Raw genomic sequence first — 21,216 nt, 5'->3', positions numbered from 1 at the left:
TAAAAACTACTCACTGCAAGTCAAAATGATGAAATATCTAGTGAATATTTTGACTTTCAAAATTATGTCAGTATTTTGAAATTATGTCAATATGTTATAAAAATATAAAAAAGATAAAATTTGATTAATGGTATTATTGAATGGTGAAAATAATAATAAGAAAATCTATTATGTGATACTGAGTCAAAATCTGATATAATATCTGATATTATGTGAAACTAAATGTTGAGATAGTAACATTTTTGAGTTGCTAAATCAAAAATGATGAGATGTAACTTTCACATACTCACTATCTCAGTTTTATCTCAGTGTGTGTGATGTAACTGTGAAAAATGTTTTCACAGAGGAAAATAAGAAATCTATTTACATTAGACAGTTTTTAAAAATACGTTTTTATTGTTCATATTTTAGTCTTGTGGATTATACTTATTGACCTTTACCGCTTTGGATGAATCAGGGAAACTGTTTGTGTTTCAACTGAAAGTTGAAACTAGTGTCGCCCGGGTAGCTGGTGTCACCGAAACTAAAGAGTGGGCCTACAATGGCCAAGAGAAACAACGCGTCCCACCCTTTTTATCCACTTCAGGTGACACCCAATCAGAGCAGCGCTCGGGACCGCGCCCAGCCTGTATCGGAACTCATGGACGCGCCACAGGTAAACTACAGGTGTGTTATTTGGCAGTGTGAAGGAGACTCGGTCTCGGTCAGACAACCGTGTTGGAGCTCTCTGGAAGAGTCAGTGAACGCACCACTGCTGAAGAACGACGAGAAGATGGTGGAGTGAGAACATGCGAGAAAATTAAATTTGTATTTTTTTTTGGAGGAGAAACTGAGTTTGTTCTCAATTTTTCTGTCTTCCGATTGTGACATTGGATGGAGTGACTGAACCTCAGCGACGCGGATATTCACATTAGTTTGGATTGCTGTGTAGGGACTGTGCAAAATGGATTTAAACATTACCAAGCGAAGAGGAGTTTTATTGATTGTGTTCACCGTTTTAAGTCTTCTGCATGGCTCCAGAGGAGAAGTCCCTCCTAAACCAACCGGCAGTGTGACGATTGTGCCCCCAATTAAGCCCGATGATTCTCCTCAGGCCTACCCAGACACAGAAAAGGCAAATTTACCAGTCTTCACAATGAATTATCCAAGAATACAGATCCCCTTTGAGATCACTCTTTGGGTGCTGCTGGCTTCATTCGCAAAGATTGGTAAGTAATAGCAACATATGCCCAAACAGGTATTATTTCATTGACACTAGGAAGGGTTAAGATCCAAATCCAGGTGATTCAGCTGTGACACTTTCAGAGAGGAAGCAGCTTTCTCATCAACTCTGTTCCTGTTTTTCATCTAAAATCACATCTCTTTTCTCAGGTTTCCATGTGTACCACAAGATCACCATCTGGGTGCCAGAGTCGTGCCTCCTGATCAGCATTGGTCTGATCGTGGGTGGCATCATGCACTCTGTCCATGAGGAGCCCCCCGCTGCGCTCTCAAGCAATGTCTTCTTCCTCTACATGCTGCCCCCGATCGTCCTCGACTCGGGCTACTTCATGCCCACCAGGCCTTTCTTTGAGAACATCGGCACGGTCTGTAACACGTCAGTTTTGACCCTTCAAACAGATTCAAGCTCTCGCTCTCACACAAAGACTAATTTGACACCCCTCTCCCCTCTTGTTTGTGCAGGTATTGTGGTTTGCAGTGGTGGGGACTCTGTGGAACAGCATCGGTATAGGCATGTCTCTGTTTGCCATATGCCAGATTGAGGCGTTTGGCGTGCAGGACATCAACCTCCAGGAGAACCTGCTGTTTGCCACCATCATCTCGGCCGTGGACCCGGTGGCTGTGCTGAGCGTGTTTGAGGACGTGTCTGTGAACGAGCAGCTCTACATCGTAGTGTTTGGGGAGTGCCTCTTCAATGATGCTGTCACTGTGGTGAGTTGGCTCAGGCAGAGACGGTGAAAAAGTTGAATTTGTGCAGATCACTGTGGGGAATGACATTTTTGTGCTTAGAGTGGCCTTTACACTAAGATGAGACTTGTTGCAACACATTGGCCTGCTTTGAATATCCCTGGGGTTACTGCTTGTTATGAAAACATGCAGCACAATGAGCAAGGCACCACTTTAAACTGGTTCTCAATGTGGTTCAGGATAGAGGGGCATATGTCAGGGACCAAAACAAACAAATTTACTGATGCTTACTGATGCCCACAGAGATCATTCTATGTGTCTATACATCACAGTCACACACGTCAGTCATTGCAGAGACCACAGTAACCCCACCTACCATTTCCGAACCTGTTTGGGACCTTTACTATAAAGACTACTAATACATGAAACTGCAGATTCACTATTGTGCTGTCTGAAGCTTTTCTAGTCTTTCAACCTCTAAAGGGTTGGCTCAGGTTTCGCAAGATGCTGTACAATTTGTTCACTCTCTTTTCTGGGTTGGCATATGTGTATGAGAACATAATGTGTGGGAGTGGGGAGTCTGTGCACAGGCAAGATATGCCAGAACAGATAAAATATAAAGAAATGGAAGTGAGGGAATGTTGTGCCAAACACATGTGTGCACTGTCCAAGTCCATGTAACTGTAGGAAACGGTTTCCTGAGATGCCGCCAAACCTGTTTCTGATGTCAGTGTTTCATTTGGTTATATGGGAGGAGTTAACACACACACATTGTCATCTGAAATTTGACTGAGGCAAGCTCATGCTCAAATTTCTCCCCCTCGCCCTCTTTTTTATTGTGCTAAAAACCCACCCACAAACCTTCACCAACCTGCTCTTAGCTTTGGTGTGGTGACCCTTTTGTTTAGTACACAGTAGCAGAGCTGATGCAGGAAGTGAAGACAAACATTTACTCAGGAGACTGGGAAAGCCCTGACATGGCCTATACAGATGTCTTTGTATTACAGAATTGCGCCCATCAAACTGTGTAACCTAAAGCACAAATAATTCTGATGTACTAAGGGCAGCATTGTCACCACTAAGTTGAGTGGTGGTGACAGTTGTAGGGGCCCAGCAGAACTTTATTATTAAAAGGTGGGGTCACTGTTTCAGGTGGCCAGTGTTCCCAGCTCCTGTCCTTGACTGAGAGCCTTGTTTATCTAATATATATGTCCACTATGAATATGCAAAGGTATCTGTTGCTGTCTCACTTCACTCACAGCTCTGCTTTAAATATGGTTAAAAAAAAAAATAGGAACCAATCAGTCTCCTGTTTTCTTTATCTCTCTCTTCCTGGTACGATCAAAGGCTTCTTTGAGTGTTTAACAAGCTTGTCCCGGAGCTGAAAAGTCTCCTTTAAATTTGTGTGTTTTTCAAAGTAGTTATGCTTACTTAGGGCAATTTATCATGACTACCGCTAGGGAATTTTAGGGAATAGTTTTCTAGTAAACATAAACCAATTTGAATCCCACAATAAAATTGTGATCAAGCTGCTGGCCCCTGAAAAGACCAAAACCAACTATGTGTTCAATCTTTAAAAAGTTACATATATACATTTTCATATTTCCTTAAACAGCTGAGCTTTGAAGTTTTTAGCAAAGGTTACTCAGACAGAAATAAATAGTCCATTTGTTGCTGGATTTAAGTTCCAGATTTGGTGCTTGTATTTACAGCAGGAGGATGGTGTATGTGGAACTGACTTAAAACAAACTACAGTGCCTTCCCTGATGGTGATGAAGGAACATGTCACAACAATGTGGCTCTGTGGCACAGAGGAACAATCAGGCATTGCCTACACATACAACACTTGTTAGCAGCATCGGTTCATGGCTGGTTTTGGTCTTTTCATGAAATGTGTGGATGATAAGAAAAAAAAATATCACCAGACTCGCTCTTTTAAATATGCTCGATGCATTATGTCCTGTCTGTGCCTTTGGCTTTAACATAATTCCTAGTGTCTACAAATTTCTCACTTTCTTTGAATGCATTCACTAATATAATGTTAGTAAATGTGTGCAGTCAAATATACTGTATGCTTTAAGATTTAAGGGAAAAGCTGACTTCATTCAAGGAGAAGAACAAAAGCGGGTTGCTTGGCCAAATGCTCCCTTTCCATGAGTCATTTGCCGTGCATGGTGAAATGACATTATCAAATTGCAAACAGTGCAGAGTAAATATTTCAATAAATCACTCTTATCTGGAACAGTGTCATTAGAGGCCACAGCCCCTGACACCACCCATGATCTCTGACTGGGATGTGTAGGCTGATTAAAAAGAGTGTGTCTGCATGAATATTTATGCCTGTGCTGAACATGTGTGTACATGTTTTCAGGTGTTGTACAACATGTTCAACTTCGTGGCTGAAATGCCAGTGGTGGAGCCAGTGGATGTTTTCCTTGGGGTGGCGAGGTTCTTCGTGGTCGGGCTTGGCGGGATGGGCTTTGGCATCCTCTTCGGCTTTGTGGCCGCCTTCACCACAAGATTCACCTCCAAGGTCCGAGAAATCGAGCCACTCTTCATATTCATGTACAGCTACCTGGCCTACCTGGTGGCTGAGCTGTTTGCTATCTCATCCATCATGGCGTGAGTAGATTTTAAAACGTTTATGGGTCCAGATATTTTCGACGCCGTATGAATTTAGCCAAAACAACAACTGCATTTATATTTGTTCTGCAGCATTGTTACCTGCGCCCTCACGATGAAATACTACGTAGAGGAAAATGTTTCCCAGCGTTCCTGCACGACCATCCGCCACGTGGTCAAAATGCTTGGCTCCATCTCTGAGACCCTCATCTTCTTCTTCCTCGGGGTCGTCACGGTGACAACAGAGCACGAGTGGAACTGGGGCTACATCCTGTTCACACTGCTGTTTGCCTTTGTGTGGAGAGGTCTGGGTAAGCAGGGAGCAGGGGGTTATCTGTGTCATGATAGAGGTCAGGTTTTGTTTGACTGTGGAGTCTGGTGAGAATTCTCAGTAGGTTCAGCAAATGATTGTTAATTTAAAAAAAAAAAAAATCGACTCGTGCAGATTTAAACTTGCTAACAATACAACCTGAATCAACCTGAATCAAAAACATCTTGTAATTTTTCTGGTCTTCCCTCCCAGGTGTCTTGGTGCTTACTCAGATCATTAACCCTTTCCGCACCATCCCATTCAACTTGAAAGATCAGTTTGGCCTGGCCTATGGAGGCCTCCGAGGCGCAATTTCATTTGCCTTGGCCTTCACTCTTCCTGAAAACATCACCCGCAGGCCACTCTTTCGTCACTGCCACTATTGCCATCATCCTCTTCACTGTGTTTCTACAGGTAAGAGTGTGTCTGTATGGTTATATTCAGAATGTTTTGCATGCTGGGAATAATTTGTCTCATGTTGGTATGACGTTAGTTTCTTGGTGGTAGAATAACCTAGAAAAAGCTGAAGTCATTGAAGTCTGCAACTGAAGCAGAGAGATATAATAATAGTCTTGAAACAGCCTGGCGGCCTCTGTTATACTTTTCCTTTAAGCTTTGAACACACCACATGATTTAAAGTCCCAAACAGAACTGATTTCATTATCTAGTAAGTTGTTAGGGTTATAGATTCTTTTTCCTCTTTATTTATATTCTTAGCTCTCTTTATTATCCACGTAGGAATACTGTGATTATTATTTACTGTGTAATGTGTTAGTATGTATGTTGTGCTGCTACCTCTCCATGCTATCTCAAAAACTAATTCCACCAACTCCGACCATTAAAGTGAAGTCAAGTGAAGTGATACAATCTTTATGACCAGAATCACTTAAGTCTAAGGTCTGTTGTCTACAGCTCCAGTCTGTGAAGGTTGATCATTACATGCATGATCCCCACTGGGATTTTAAAAGTCTCCTAATGTGTTTTTTTTTTTTTTTTGGGTTCTGCTGAATCTGCTTTCTCTTTTTCTCCTCTCCTCAGGGCATCAGCATCCGACCTCTGATTGAGTTAATCAATGTCCGCAGAACCAACCGCAATCTTGACACCATCAACGTAGAGATTCACTGCAGGGTATGACACACAGTGTGATTATTGTACATGTAGTGGACAGTGTGTTTTTGCACACAGTGTTAACAGCTCTCACCTTGTTTTCAGCTCATGGAGCACACCATAGCAGGAATAGAGGACCTCTGTGGACAGTGGAGCCACTTCTACTGGAAGGACAAGTAAGCACTCTCTCTTCTTCTGTCTGTTCAGCCATCACAGTATAATCAATCGTCAGTCAGTTAACAGATAATTGCTTATTTCCAGTCACGAGCAGTCTGCAAAATGTACACATCACTCACTTCATCTCAAACCAGTCACTGCTCAACTGCCTCATGCTAATAAAACTACAGAGCAAGAATCTGCTGTGAAACCGGGGGAGAGATGGCAGTTTTAGTTTACCTGCTTTAAGTTTCCCTCTTTGTGGTTTTGTTTGACAATGCCATTGTTCACGCTGGGACTGTGTGGGAATGTTGACAGCTAATCAGACTCTGGTGTCGTGTTCAGCTTCCGGCATCAGCAGACACACCACTGTCTTTCTTCTCTTCATTGCCTCTTCTGACTCTTTCACACACACACACACACACACACACACACACGATACCAATGTTGTTAACTGCATGAAATTAAACTTTAATTACTATGACATTTCATTACTTTTGATGCATAGTCAACTGCAGCAACTTTTGTATACTTTCGTATGTTTGAGCAACAAACATTTATTTCAAATGACATACAGCTGCTGTTAACTTATTATGTATGTGATTAATTTAGTCATGTGATATTTAGTCAGTTGGATTATTTACTTAGAAGTGAGTAAATTCTGTCCACAAATCTATATTTCTCTTTCTCATCTTACATCTTTTAATTAGAGACAATGTTAGTTTGTAGTATTACACCTTCAAAGTAGCTTCCTCAACACTAAAATATCGGTATCAGAATCATACATGTTACATATGTTTAGTTTTTATTTTGCACATAAATTGATGTAGGTTACACTGCAGTATATCCATATATAATGTTACTGTAAATGACATTGTTGGACGGCTTATAAATTCTACATTCTGGGACATACAGATGTTTTATATGGGACAGCAGACACCTTCCTTCACTTCTCCCTTTATCCCAGACCTCCTTTTTTCCCCCTTCAGTGTTCCTTCTGCTCCTCCTGGCTTTGTTGACACGCTCTCTCTGGTGGGACTGGTTCCTCAATTGTCAGATTGTAGATTTTAAGTTTGTACTGGGAGATCAACAACACAGTATGTTGCTGGTTTCACTCTTTTCAGGGGATTTGTCGACAAATTTAGATTAATGTCTGGCATGTCTTGTAACCCCGTGACCACTGCCTCAAACATCATGATTATTATTTAAATAACAATTTACTGAGAAACAGTGTTCCTCCACTAATATTTTCTGTCTGTACTGTACCTGCCTGAAGCCACAGGATGTCACTGAAACACAGCCTTCTACTCTGTTTACACATGATTTTTTTTTTTTTTTTAAATGTCAATTTCAGGTTTATGAAGTTCAACAATCGAATCCTGCGGAGGATCCTGATCCGAGACAGCCGGGCTGAGTCCAGTATTGTTGCACTGTACAAGAAACTAGAGCTGCAGAACGCCATGGAGATCCTGGACCAAGTGTCGGGAGACATCAGTGCTGCTCCATCCATCGTTTCTCTCTAGTAATGAAACCGTCACCACATTTCTGTGTTACTGACACTCACATCACCTCTTCACTGTCTGTTCAGGTCAGAGGTAAAGCAGATATTTTCTCTTATTATCTGTTTTTTCATATCTGTTTTTGTCTGATTTCTAGTGAGGAAAAGAAAACCTCTGCTAAACCTAAGAAGAAGTTCATGGCTGCTGACCTGAGGAACATGCATGACATCCTGTCCAAGAACATGTACAAGATCAGGCAAAGGGTGAGATGAAAAAGTCTGGCAGTTTCCTTTCTGTTTTTTCATGCACCACAGAGGTGGAAAGTAACGTAAAGTACATTTACTAAGTACCACACTGAATTATACTTGTATTTCACTTGAGTATATCTACAGTGTCACTGCATTTCAGAGGGAACCACTGTACATTTCCCTCCATTACATTTATGTGATTCCCAAGTGATTCCCAACATTTTTGACTTGTTACACCCCAGTTCAGGTGCAGTTCAGGTGTTAATGAGTTATTAGCAGCCCCTCCAAAGAGACATTACCTACGAAACTTCTCAGGTGGTTTCATCTAAATTACTGTTAGTGGTCCAAAGATTTTCACATTTAACATGTTTGACATAGAAGTAAACACTTGAACACTTCTTCCACCACTGACCACTACTCAGAAAACATCAATATGCAGAAACTACAGCCTCTTTGAGTAAAGGCAGAAAGCTGCCATCAGTCTTAATACACTTTCACTGCGGCTGTCCAGCTGCTGACTGTCCGTGCAGTACTGTGAAGTCTTGCTTGTTTTCCCTGAATGGAACAACAACAGGCCAGTCTCACATGTGCGTCGTCTTCTGCAAAACTCAAAACTTATTCCATTTCTAAAATGAAGCCACATGCAGCTCTTTGTCTAAATCAGCTTCCCTTTGGTTATTATATTTAAAGGAAGTAGGTGCTTGCAGTATCTTTTTTTTAACACAAAAACCTGTTATTCTTGTCAGATAAATCTGTCTGTAATCAGCAAACCATCATTTTCATTCTTATTTTATGGAAAACAGAACTGGACTCATGATAGATTTTGTGGCGATTCCTCCAAGCACTGAAACTTGGTGCTGTTTTGCATACCCACAGACTGTGGCCGGCAGTATTTTTCCACTTGTGACATGACATCACCCTTCAGAAAGGCTCTGAGAGACCCTTTGATGCGTAGGCAAATAAGGAGCATGTGCTTCTGTTCTTGGGTAGATGAACTGTCCGCTTAATAGCCACTCTTTTCAAGTCTCTCACCCCTCTGCCCTTCCACTCCTGTCTTTGATGCTATTTGTCTTTACATGAGCTGCTTTTTACATCCTGAGCAGTTCATGAGACAAACTGGTTATGTGTCTTTTTAAAAGAAAATCTCCTATGTTAGGGTTACTGCATTTAACATTTACTTTGTGTGTTTTTCTTTAGATGAGAATGCAAAATTTGAATTGTTTCCTATTCTCCGACCATTTTGACCTCTTGTGACATAGACAGGAGCATTTTGTTGACATGAAACCTTTGTGTAAAGGACAATGGTGAATTTAGAGTGTTTGCAAGGTGCTTATGTTTGTTTTAGGTCTAACTATAATAGCTGCGGGACAGAAAGATCTATGTTGACGGTGATGGGTACACAGTGTAAATGAGGTTAATGTTGCAGCTCGCAAAGTCCAAACAGAGACATGGACCCTTGCAGCTGAAACAGGTGCGACCAGTTTTGGTTGAGTAATCCGAGCTTTAAAGAATGCTGTCTCCTCTCAAAGCACCTCAACTATCTATTTGTCTCGACTGTTAACGTCTCCCCTGTCTCACCTTAAAGCATTGTGGCTGCACCTGGGCTCATGTGTGAATTTATTACAGATTGATACATTCAAAATTGTGGAATCTTGATCTGTTCCTTTTGTGTTTTCTTTACTCAGACGGTGGCATACACAAGGAAGAATGCCTTGCCCAATGACAGCCAAACCAGAGAGATACTGATCAGACGCCATGCCAGCATCCGCCGCAGCCTCCGACCTGGCAGCTTTCAGACAGCGGTAAGTGAGAAGTTCTGTAACTATGGCTGATGTTGACCTGAGGTATTACATGAGTCTTCCTATGTACGTTCTCAGCCTTTTGGTTAAAAGTAGGTAAGTGAGAGTGGAGTTGAACCTCAAAAGAAGCAGGATAATTAGCTACACTCGGCTCTTGAGATGAAATTATTCAAACAGGTTCACTGTCTTTATCCCATGCCTTGTTCTTTATTCTCTTTCTTCTCTCTTGGCGCTCTTCCTCTCCATGCTGCTGTTTCATTCTCTCAGGCGGTGCCCAGATCTCATAAGTACTTCTCTCTTCCTGCTGGAAAGAGTCTGGACTCAAAATTCCCACCTCAGAGGCTGAGCTATACAGGTAAACCTCTTAAACCACCTCATTTGTCTTTAAGTAGATTTAAGGTGAGAAATACCTTATTCCACACTGTATTTAATATTGCATATTCTGTGATAAAACATTTTGAATTCAAGGTTAACTTGTTGGCTTTTTCTACAGCTTTTGATCATATCTCACTGCCTTTTTCCATGAGTGGAACTTGCTCAGGTGTTTATTTGCATATTGTTCCAGATCTTCACTGAAGCTACAGCTAATAGTTTCTATACTGAATGAAATATTCAGACCAAAGACTGGGATGGCAATGTTGGCCGATTAGTCCGCCACCTGGATTACCGCAATAACTGTGAGATGGATTGCCATGAAAATTTGTGCAGACTTTCATGAGCATCACAGGATGAAGTTTAATGACTTTGGTGATCCTGTGACTTTTTCCTCTGGCGCCACCATGAATTTAATATTTGTGGTTAAGACTGAAATGTCTCCACAACTATTACATGGATTGCTGTGAAATTTAATGCAGACATTTGTGTTCACTTTTGGTGATCCCTTGACTTCCTGTAGTGCCTCCATCAGGTCAGCTGTGTAAAGTGGTGATTAGCAAATATCAACATCCTAACATGCTAAACTATGATAATAAATACAGCAAATATTAAACTTGCTGAACATCAGCACGTTAACATTGAATTGTGAGCATGTCAGTAAATAGTTCATAGCTATACATGGATGTCAGCAGCATGCCATCAGATGTAAATATTGTAGATATCCTGTGGATCATGTTTCAAATTTTCTCCAAATTTTCTGACATATCTGGTTTAAGGGTTTGGGGTCAAACTCTATAATGTGGTGTGGTGGCATGATTCAATATACTTGATAATTTTTAAAAAAATTCTCCATCTGTCCCAGATGACCAGGAAACCATGTCAGAAGTGGCGTATCCCTCCAGACGCTCTCGGTTTGGTCAGCCGGTACGCTCTTCCTCCAGAGCCATGATGCCTCTACAAAGGCTAGATACCCTAAAAGAAGTCCCCTCTGTTGATGTTCTGAATGAAGGCAGAAATGAAAGTGGCCGGCTGGGGCGTGGCATGTCCAGAACAAACTCCTCCTACAGTGATTCTCGTGTACCTGCTCCTCGCCGTCACTTCTCCTCCTCCGCTGATGACGACAATGGTTCAGCTGATAACTTAAGAAATGTGCATAATGAAGCAGAAGAGGAGGAGCAGCAGCAACTGCCATCTTCATCTCCATCTCCGGCCTGGGCTGCTGAACCCAGAGACAACGCGACCAGAAACCCTCTGCTCAGGCGACCTCAGTGGAACCCGAAGAAAAAGTAAAAGTGCTCCTGGGCTTTAAGCAGCAGCTGGACTGCCAAAGACTGAGCCTCAGGTTCTCAAACAGCTCCAGGGCCTCTGTGTATTCATACTGCAAAAAGGCCAAATACATTAACAGCGGAGATCCATTCATTTCTCAATAGAGGTGAAGCACCCTTCAAAATGAGCCAAAATGGACACAAGTCAGAGGTCTCAGGCACATGGGAAGCACAGGGCACCAGTGGAGAAACTGTGTCTGAACTGTCAACAGTGAGTCATTCTGCCAGTTTTTGTCTGTGTAGTTATTTCAACTAGTCACATAAATATAATTTTAAAAACCTTTTTATCTTCCTGTAGGATTTTTCTTAGATATTTAAAGGCAATGTAAGTTAAACTGTTTATTTGCTCTTTGTGTATAATTTTTTGTACTTTTACTGTGTGTAACAGCTGTATCAGAGGATACAAGTTTTGTAAATAGGCCATTTTAGTTGAATATGAGGAACTATTGCTGTGCAGTACAAAGTACTCTTGGGAGTGACTGGGGGCATTTTGTATGTCTGTTACGTTCATGGATCCCACAAATCTGGGCCCATTTTATTAGTGTTGTTGCTGTAATAAATTTTCTGTGTTGCAGGAAACCACAAGTGTAATTTTCGAAACGTGACACTAAAGGCACCATCCAAAGCAGAAGAGAAGATGGGAAGTGTGTACAGGATGTGTGAATGTTATCATTGCACGCTGCAACACTGACTTTAATGTTTCATATACAATTCAAAACACCATAGACTCAAACATACAAACCAGTGTTTATTCCTTGCGACTTTTTGGCGTGAATCTGACACGTACATCAAGGATTCCGTAACTTCTTAATAAACATTTACACCATTTTCCTACCAGTTAGTATTTGGGATTTCAAACAACAGCGATGCCTGGAATTCATTTGAAACATAACTTTAAAAAACAGACCAAAACAACAAATCATAACGTCCATTCAGACATATCCTGAGATACATTAAAAAAATCTCCATAACTGAAAATTCAAAAGTCAAAAATTAGAGCGAACATTTCTTCATATTCCACCATAGGAACCATTTCTGATGCAGTGCATTTGAAGAATCATCTGGTATTGAGGTAAAAATGTGTAAACCACTCCAGAAGTAGAACAATGTGATCAGTCCAGCTTCCCCACAGGTTAATCTTATTTATGAATGTCTGAAGTTTAACTGCTTGGAATTTGAAAGGAGTATTACCCTCCTTGTATTTCAGTGAAGCAGTACAAGTTATTTCAGTGTGTAGTGTATCATCAGCAGACCTACCTACTTCAGGGAATTTGGACAATGTAGTGGTTACAAAATTACGTTAAAAATCAAGGTGCTGTCACAAGTAATAGGAGTCAATACACACCCCATATGTTTTTAGCACAGGGGCAAGCAGATTAAATGTCTCAGCCCCAACTTCACTTCAGTGCTGTTCTTGAGTTTAGGATCCTTTCTCCCAAAGAAGGACAGTAGTGCTGGTGATGACGAGCCATTCTGACACAACTGTCAGCAAAAGGCATCTTGTCAATAAACATGCTGGAGTGGGACAAGTGGTCCCCACTATGAGTCCTTCACAGCTGGCCTCGAACAAATAAGACCACCTCTCCGAGTGGTGGATGTGCTGAGAGTTTCAGAGTATGGCTGTTTTTGTCATTCCTCTTCCGTCCCATTTAGGGATCCTGATGAGCAGTAAACCTACAGCTGCCAAAGCCAGGACCACTCCCAGACTAGGGGGACCACAAGGGCTGAACTCCTGAGCCAGACCAGAGAGGAGGGGAGCCAGGACACGACCCACGGCTGTAACTGACTGCCCGGCACCGATCAGAGTCCCACTGGCCTGGACCCCTCCCCTCTGCAGCTCCAGGTCTGTGATACATGTCCGTCCAATGGTGGTGGAAATGGCAAAGAATGTGGAGGTGAGAAGCACCTGCCAGACGCTGGGCGCAGCGGCATAGAGGAAAATAAGTGAGCAGGTGAGCACTGTGGAGTGAAGCAGCAGAGCTGGCATGTTATTCCTATAGAGCTGCGTGACTGGCCCCACCAGGAAGCCAGCAAGGGCCCCTAAGGTGCTGCTGTAGCTGATCAGATAACCTGTCATCTTTGGTTTAAGCGAGAAACGCTCCTCCATGGCCAGAGAGAAGTTACTGTAGTAAAGCATGATCGCTATGGCCATCAAAAGACGCACCAGGAAGAGGTCCCACATGTCAGAGGAGGCCACCATGTGGATCTTGGAGCCCACTGACGACAGCTGTCTCCAGGCAGGCTGGAGCAGAGACACCTCCCTCCACCTGAGACCACCATGGTGCTTCCCTGGAGCTCTGGAGCCTGGTTCAGTGTCTGCTGCCAGCATTGTGTGGTGTCTATTGGCATGAGAACCATTGTGTACAGACTTACTACAGTGGTTATCATGACAGTGTTTATTTTTGTCATTGCTGAAGTTGGTATCATTACGGTGAACTAGTGTCTCACTCCATGGTAGCATCCATACCAGACCTGAAATGATTAAGACAGTACGTCAGATAAACATTTCAAATATAGGCTCTATTAAATCAGATGTTTCTCTACATTTTCAACCCACCTGCATTAATAAGGAAGATGGCTGCACATGTAAAGGAGGAGGTATAAAAGCCGCCTTCATGCTCGGTGAGGTAGCCACCCACCACAGGGCCCAGGATGAAGCCAACACTAGAAGCTGCATTAAAGTGTCCCATCACCAGAGGGCGCTCTGACTCCGACACCAGGTCAGACAGCAGGGCTCTGCAGATTGACAGGGAGTGCTTGAACAGCCCTGAGACAGAAAACACATGGGGAATAAGTATCTGACTGGTTTTCTATGCAGTCTGACCTGCCTTTAAGAGTAAGGTGGCAGCAAAAGCTGAGGAGAATTTTGTTATTTAATATGAATTCTCTACTACTAGTCAAAATTACAAAAACAAAAACTTCCCTCTGTACAATTTCTCTCCATTTCTTTGCTACTACTTTGAACTTTTGCCCAGTGTAAAAAAAAAAAGAGGGTTGCTATTTACCACCAAAAAGTCCTTTATTAAGTTGAAAGGATCACCAAATCCATTAAACAACAAATTGGTCTTGTAGTTCCATCTTGATTTCTTAAGTTACTGAATTTAACAGTGCAGTTTCTTTGAACCTTTAAAAATGTGAAGCACATGTTGGTACATTTAGAAACAAAGCAAGGTCAGTTAAGGAAGTAAAAGTTAAATAATGGAGTAAATAAAATTATTTTGTTTTGCAAAAACACACTATAATGCATGTAACCATTTGAAAGTACTTTTTTTTTGAATTCCTAGTTAATTGCTTTATTTACACCTGTATGAACCAATAGCTTGAGATAGGACAAAACAGGAACTTTACAGACTAATTTGCTGAATGTTCAGTGGAAAAACTGAAATATACTTTGAGGTTACCACATATTTTGGGACAGTGGTCCAACTTACCCACAGGTATGCGTGCGAGGACAAACAAAGCGATGCTGGTGGACATCCCCAAAAGGCCATAGCCTAGAGCACTCAACAGCAGACAGGTCAGCAGCGAGTACCTCCGTCCCACCACATCACTCCAGCTGCCCTGCAAATCGCACATGGGAAATGACGTGCAACCACAAACAGGACCTGAACCAGAATATCCTTTCTCTAGAAGGTACTGAAGAGAACAGATTATGGATATTTCTATAGTGATACGAAACATCTGGGCAGGTGGAGCTGTTGGCTAAGACTGTGACAAACTCAGAAAAGTAGAAGCCTAGCCTTTGACACAAGGAATAGTTTCAGTCAGACTTTTAAAAGACGGATGTCTGTGTGATCACTAAAAAAACATGAAGGAGAAAATCCCAAAACCCTGCATTAACCCTCTTACCCAAGTTGCTCAGGCTGTTATATAAGCTTTTATTAGATTCTCGCCCTCTCTCTCTCTCACACACGCACACACGCACACACACACACACACACACACACACACACATATAACCATCTCATGAAATAATGAAATTAGGACCAATTGAGTTTACTGTGTTCTGGATGTAGCTGGGTGGGATTAGAGACCCAGCTGTTCACGTATCCCCACATTTATCAGGATTCAACCGGTCTGCACACAGGAATCAACAGATGACTCCTTATCTGTTTAATTTGTCGCATGACCCCTGAGAATTAAACCAATTTCAGGAGCTGTGGGCGGCAGGAAAACTGCGATTCTTACGTCAGGTTCTGCCGTGCTCATTGTAGAGCACTGTGCACATTTGTGTAGTTTCTTAGCAGTTTGTATCTGGTTTGAATCATTAAGGCTTTAATATTTCATCATCCCATCCTTAATGTTAAGTCTTGCCCAGGATCCAGAGGTGTCAAAGAGTGAATGATTAATTTCAGTGTAAAAAGAGTGATATTTGTGGCTCTGCAGATAACTAGGAGTAGCTTGTGTGTGAATATGCAAAGACTGGATGTATTGTGAGACCACAATCAACTTAAAACAGCCAGTGTTCATTGTTCTCATGAAATACCAGAGATGACATGGAATGCAACCATTTTGGCCACTAACTGTGAGCATGCCTTGTCACGCAGGAGACTGAATAGAGGGTTAGAGACAGAGAGGAACTCCAGGTTTTTTCAGAGGGAAACCAAGCTAATACTTACAACTACTGTGCTTGAGAAGAGCTGTAAGATCCCATATGTAGATCCTGCAACAGTTTCATGTTTGTTTTAGTTCATGTTTGTAATATAAAGCACAGAGCAGACATCATGTGTGTTCACATCAACTGAGCTAAAAGTGATTATGCCATTTCAATCTTTTAACAGTACAAGACGCTAATATACTGCAACAAGAAAAATAACTACAGTTACAGCATTATCACTTATTATCTAACTACAGCTTGGGAACACATTCTTTTTCAACATTATTTTCACATATTAATTTATCTCTCCTTCATTTCCTATAACTTTATCAATCATTTACACTGTAAAATGACAAAAAATAGTGCAAAAAACATGAATTACAGTTTCCTAGAGCCCAAACTGACATATTCAAATGTCTTGCTTGGTCCCACCAGCTGTAGATATGGTGGCACCTGAGAGCTCAACACACTGCAGCTTGAGAAAACACATGCAAAAAAGACGAAAACACAGGCAAATTAAGAAAGTACAACAGCAATAGAACTCAGTTTTGTATTGTCATACGTTTCCATATTTGCTTGTGTTTTCTGTATTTGGTCGGTTAATTGATTTAACCGATAACCGTTAATTGATTCATGATTTCATTTCAGGAACTGTTGGGAATTTTAGGGCAATGTGTGGTGCTTTGTTATTGCAATGTTTTGCCAGCAGGTATAAGTCCTCATGACATCCCCTTGAAAAAAGTAATGATTATTTGTCTTAATTATTTGGTCGCCAGGTTGCTGCCTAATTATCCATCAAGTAATACATCACTGTTATGACTCTAAATCTGCTTCTATGCAAGTTAAATAAATGACTCTGTGTAGTGGACACACCTTACCTACTATACCAGCCACAGTGGGACTGGCTCCAAGAGCTTTCACGTGGTGGCTCAGCAGTGGGATGATCATGCTCACCCCAAACAAGTCCTACAAAAAAGCAGGGAGGTGAAGGACAAAGAATGAGGAGAAGGACTGAGATCAGATGTATCAAGGTGTTACCATTATCAGGCTTTTATCACACCAGAAAAACCTGAACAGACAGAATCGTGTAAGTCATTCAGACAATGTAAAGCCAGAGCCTAGTATTCATCGCAGAGAGCTTGGCGATAAGTTTCAGCAGCCACAGAAAGTCATCGCTCATCCTGTTTATCTGCATTGCTGAGATCGGAGCAGTTTGTGCCAAATCCTTGATTGAAGTCACACAGCTTTTCATACAGTGTTCTACCACTGCCCATTACACTAATTGCTTAACTTTCAGTAGCTTTACTGTCCCAGCAGTTCCTGTCTGCTCCCTGTGCCAAAAATTTGAGCTGCCTGGATTCTTTTAGCCACCTTTAATTTGATGCTCATTTACTCAGCTATGCAGGTTGACATGTAAAGTTAGTTCACTGAAAAATGACTGCGGTTCATCTCTTAAAATGACGTGCATGTTTGGATTCTCACAATTGTATATGTATATACGTAGAATCACTTTTAGATTAACTATGACAACTTTTAGCACAGGGTTTAGGCATGTCCTTAAGTTCAAGTAAGTGCCAGTCTTCCTCACAACACATTTTACTGACAGTGATGCTTTGAAGAGGCTGCTATCAGTACACTCAGAGGTGTCAGAACAACCTGCCACGTTCTGTAACATCTCCCTTATTTAGCAGCTACACACCTGATCAATGTTGGGTGACACATTAATAAGTGTTTTCAACTGATAAACAATTTTACAGTATAGCAGCTCTACAGGAGGGAAATGTAACACTTTTTAAAGTCATACACAATTTATAAATATGCTTCTCTCTGCAGATATTGGGGGTCAGTGTACTGCTAATATTTGTGTTGCATTGTACAGCACGGTTGACTATGAAACTTAAAATTTTACTGCTGAAAATATGAGCAAATTCTGAGAAAAAAATGCAAGATGTTGAGATTGAAATCAAGATTCCATACGTTTAAATTCAATACAATTTCCATATGTTTAAACTTGATTTGTAAAATGAACCTTACAAGACTTTACAAAAGTTTCACCCTAAAAATATTATGGCCAGCAGACTTTTTCAACCTCTTTTAATGTAACTGAGTTGAGCTTCCTCTTGCCTTTTATAAAGAATAAAAATGTACTGAAAATTACATTTAAAATAGTTTAAAAAACCTTGCTTTGCCTAAAACTTGTTGACTTGTCTAATGGTTATTTGACTTTATTATCTTATTATTTTAATTTCCCTTACTTACTTAAGCTTTATTTTAAATTTGAATGCAAACACTCTGTACTCTCAGCAGTTGTGAAATATATCTTTTTACATCAGACAGTTGAGTTATGAAAGCACGACCTCATGACACTGCACAGGTCATTCACACTGACTGAGACCAGCTACTCACCATGAAGCCCACCACGTAGATACATTGTATAATCCTGGTCCGTCCTCTTGGTTTCTGAAATAAAGTGCTACATTTCTGGTTGTTCATCCTCCCGCTGTGACAGGACGGCTGCAGTCAAAGCGGAAGAGTTCATCCGCTCCGCTGTGAATGATCCAAACAGAAAAAACACGTCTCTTTCCCGATGGGGGTCGACGAACTGCCGGGTTTTGACCATCCGCGCAGATGTGGCAGGTGTTCGAGGTGGCGGATAGCAAAAGCAAGTGCAAAATCCACGTCCTGGGCTAACGCTGACTGTACGAGTAATGGTTGGTTTCTCAGGTGTTGAATTGTTGCGTTGTCCTGTCTAACTCCCCCGTGGTTTCTCTGACAGATGGTTTCGTCCATTGACGTCACACAACTGAATCTGGATGAAGTTTTGATTCATAAATAGATAAACTGATTTTTCTGTCATTTTATTTATTTATTTATTCAAATGTTTTGTTTTATAGATATGTTTAGATGGTATGCTAAATATTTTATCAGCACTTTCTTGTTTGTGCATACGTGATACTGTTAACATGTGCAACATAAAAAACAAACAAGCAAGAGGATAAAACATTAATTTTAATAGTTGTCTGGCAAAAATTTAAGACATGACTGCTTTGTACTATGATAAAGATGCATAAACAAACAAATGAATAGAAAACAAACATTAATATTAACTAACTAATTCCTATTTAGCAACTGTTGTGAGGAGCAGTCTGGAGGAAGAGGACGAGCAGGAAGGAGGAGCCTGGCTCTATCAGAGCTTATTTATAGGACTGAATTCAGGTGCGAGTCGCCTCACCTGCCTGCAGCAGAACCTTGGGATCTCTCCTGAGTGACTGTGCGTTCTTTTGTTCTTGTTACCTTGAAGTGTTTCCCTGATGTTATTATGTTAAGTTTGAATGAATGTAGTTATTGTACGCTGTGTTGCACTGGATAACCTTGGATATTTTTCTTTTTGTTTAAGTTTCATGTACAGTGGTCAGTTAACACATTGTCATATTTTCTGTTTAAATGACTTCCATTGTTGGGACACGCTATCCCTATGACCTGCCATGCTGGTCTGCATCAAACTACATTTGGTTTTCTCCGTGTGTCTGACTGCTCACCCACAGTGTTCAACATATTATATGAGAATCAGCCCTTCATACTGTCCTCGGTATCAAGTATTTTAGAGCAATATTTTACATATTGATTTGTACATAGACCAGACAGAGACAGACATAAGAAGTGGCCTGAAGCACTGTAGTGTAGCTGTGATTGTTGTTACTCTTTCACCACCTGCTGGATAAACAGGGGAGTTCAAGACATCACTAACATTAATAGCTAATCCTAGGAATCACTCAATCACAAGTATCCAACAGGTCAAGACAATTATACATTATCATCACCACATCATCTCTCTGACTCTGATGGTTGTTTTAGTTCTTGAATTTTATGTTTGAGGGAGAGATCAAGTGGCCTCTTTGCTGTTGAAACTAACCTGGTAAAAATAAACAAATAAAATGCATTCTCACAAAATATCAGTAAGAGCTCCTAAACATAAGATAAGCACCTGAGGCTGAAATCTAATTCACTGTATGGGCTTGTTAAGAGACAGTTATAGTGAAAAGACTAACACTCAGTGATGCTTGTGAGTGATGATGGAATGTGATATTTTGGGCTATAACCCCTGGGATATTATTACTCAAATACGGTTTATGCTGTTCCAAATACATCAAGATTGTACAGTTATGTGTTAGATGTGCAGTCGGCACAGTCAGCAGATTTCCATATGTTTTTTTTAAACATTACATTTGTGTCTTTAGGGCTAAAATGAAATGAAATTAATTGGTGGATTTGAAATTATGTTTAACCAGCTTCCAAAATCCATCAAAACATAACTGAAAGTGATATTTGATAAACTGCAGGAGTGGATGTGGGTGGAGTGCTCCTTGTTGAGGGTGGCCTTGGTCACATCAGTGTGTAAATTACCCAGCGTCTACATATAGGTTCACTGCTAAATACTCCCCTTAGATGCTAATAAACCAGTGGTCCCCCCCCCCCCTCACACTGATTATAACTAACAGCAAAATAAACCTTTGAATCCCATTTCTAGTTTTACTTTAAATGGCCTTTGTCATCTTTTAACTTTTCCTATAATATTTTTTTTATAGTTTGTGTTTATGTTGATGTTGTTGTGGTTTTCACTTTTTGTTCTATTCACTTATTGTTGAGGCTTTGTTTTAGAATTATTTCATAATATTAATCAATTTGCTCTTACAGTAATGACAAGTACGTTGTCATTGTGTATGAAAAGTGCTGTTGGCTTAGGGACTTTTTACACTGACATGCTTATTAATTTACTGTAAGAACATGGTTTTGTGATCTGTATCTAAAACTTCCTAAATGCAAAATTTTCAGTATTGTTTTGGATAATTTTCTGTGACATTTTCCACCATGACGACTAGTTTAAGTGACTGTAAAACTCATTGTGATGATTATCTGCATTTGTGGTGTCTGATACAACCAGAAGTCCTTTAGAAGTTATATGAAAGGGTGCATTTACAGTAATTTTCACCCCCTTCATTTACAGGAAATGATACTGGTGTATGTGTCTGTTTATGTGTATGTTGTCTAGGTGGGGCAGAAGCTTTCAGCAGGGTGGGATACCTCTCTTCTGTCCTTTCGGTCTCACCCTGCCTTGACATTCCCGTGCAGATGCTGGGTGTCCAGTTGCCACCGGTTATTTCTGCGATGTTCCCCTCCCTTCACACTCTCCAACTGCTCCACACACTCAGCTCCAAAGCAGAGCGAGACAGCCGCCTTCAATCAGACCCCAAAAATAGCCCAAGGGGGAC

General features: G+C 41.0%; 2 protein-coding genes across 2 annotated transcripts; one reads left to right on the top strand and one right to left on the bottom strand.

The window, feature by feature from the left end:
- The first annotated feature begins 659 nt into the window (after positions 1–659).
- On the top strand, positions 660–11,928 carry slc9a2 (solute carrier family 9 member 2). The gene is given in 14 exon segments (XM_018702296.2): positions 660–1,208; positions 1,372–1,586; positions 1,684–1,932; positions 4,280–4,530; positions 4,624–4,841; positions 5,054–5,205; positions 5,207–5,254; positions 5,879–5,968; positions 6,053–6,123; positions 7,458–7,625; positions 7,760–7,865; positions 9,536–9,652; positions 9,917–10,004; positions 10,887–11,928. Coding segments are annotated over 14 exon segments (2,466 nt in total). The 5' UTR covers positions 660–943; the 3' UTR covers positions 11,315–11,928.
- A 156-nt stretch (positions 11,929–12,084) lies between these two features.
- Positions 12,085–18,699, bottom strand: mfsd9 (major facilitator superfamily domain containing 9). Its single transcript, XM_018702297.2, has 6 exons — positions 18,353–18,699; positions 16,825–16,912; positions 15,969–16,012; positions 14,781–14,910; positions 13,907–14,116; positions 12,085–13,821 (listed from the first exon to the last, which is right to left on the bottom strand). The coding sequence occupies exons 1-6, from the start codon at positions 18,437–18,439 to the stop codon at positions 12,959–12,961; spliced, it is 1,422 nt and encodes a 473-aa protein (XP_018557813.1). The 5' UTR covers positions 18,440–18,699; the 3' UTR covers positions 12,085–12,958.
- Between the last annotated feature and the right edge of the window lie 2,517 nt (positions 18,700–21,216).

The sequence above is a fragment of the Lates calcarifer genome, linkage group LG1 (genome assembly GCF_001640805.2).
Source record: "Lates calcarifer isolate ASB-BC8 linkage group LG1, TLL_Latcal_v3, whole genome shotgun sequence".
Lineage (NCBI taxonomy): Eukaryota > Metazoa > Chordata > Actinopteri > Centropomidae > Lates > Lates calcarifer.
The sequence above is the reverse complement of the archived record's forward strand: the minus strand, read 5'-3'. Positions and strand labels throughout refer to the sequence as shown.

Bases quoted from the DNA above. Each gene is read 5' to 3' on its own strand.
- mfsd9 (XM_018702297.2), bottom strand. From the start codon at position 18,439: ATGAACAACCAGAAATGTAGCACTTTATTTCAGAAACCAAGAGGACGG. The intron at 14,911-15,968 runs GTAAGTATTAGC...TGCGATTTGCAG, and splicing joins TCTTCTCAAGCACAGTAGTT to GGCAGCTGGAGTGATGTGGT. The intron at 14,117-14,780 runs GTAAGTTGGACC...TTTCTGTCTCAG, and splicing joins CCTCGCACGCATACCTGTGG to GGCTGTTCAAGCACTCCCTG.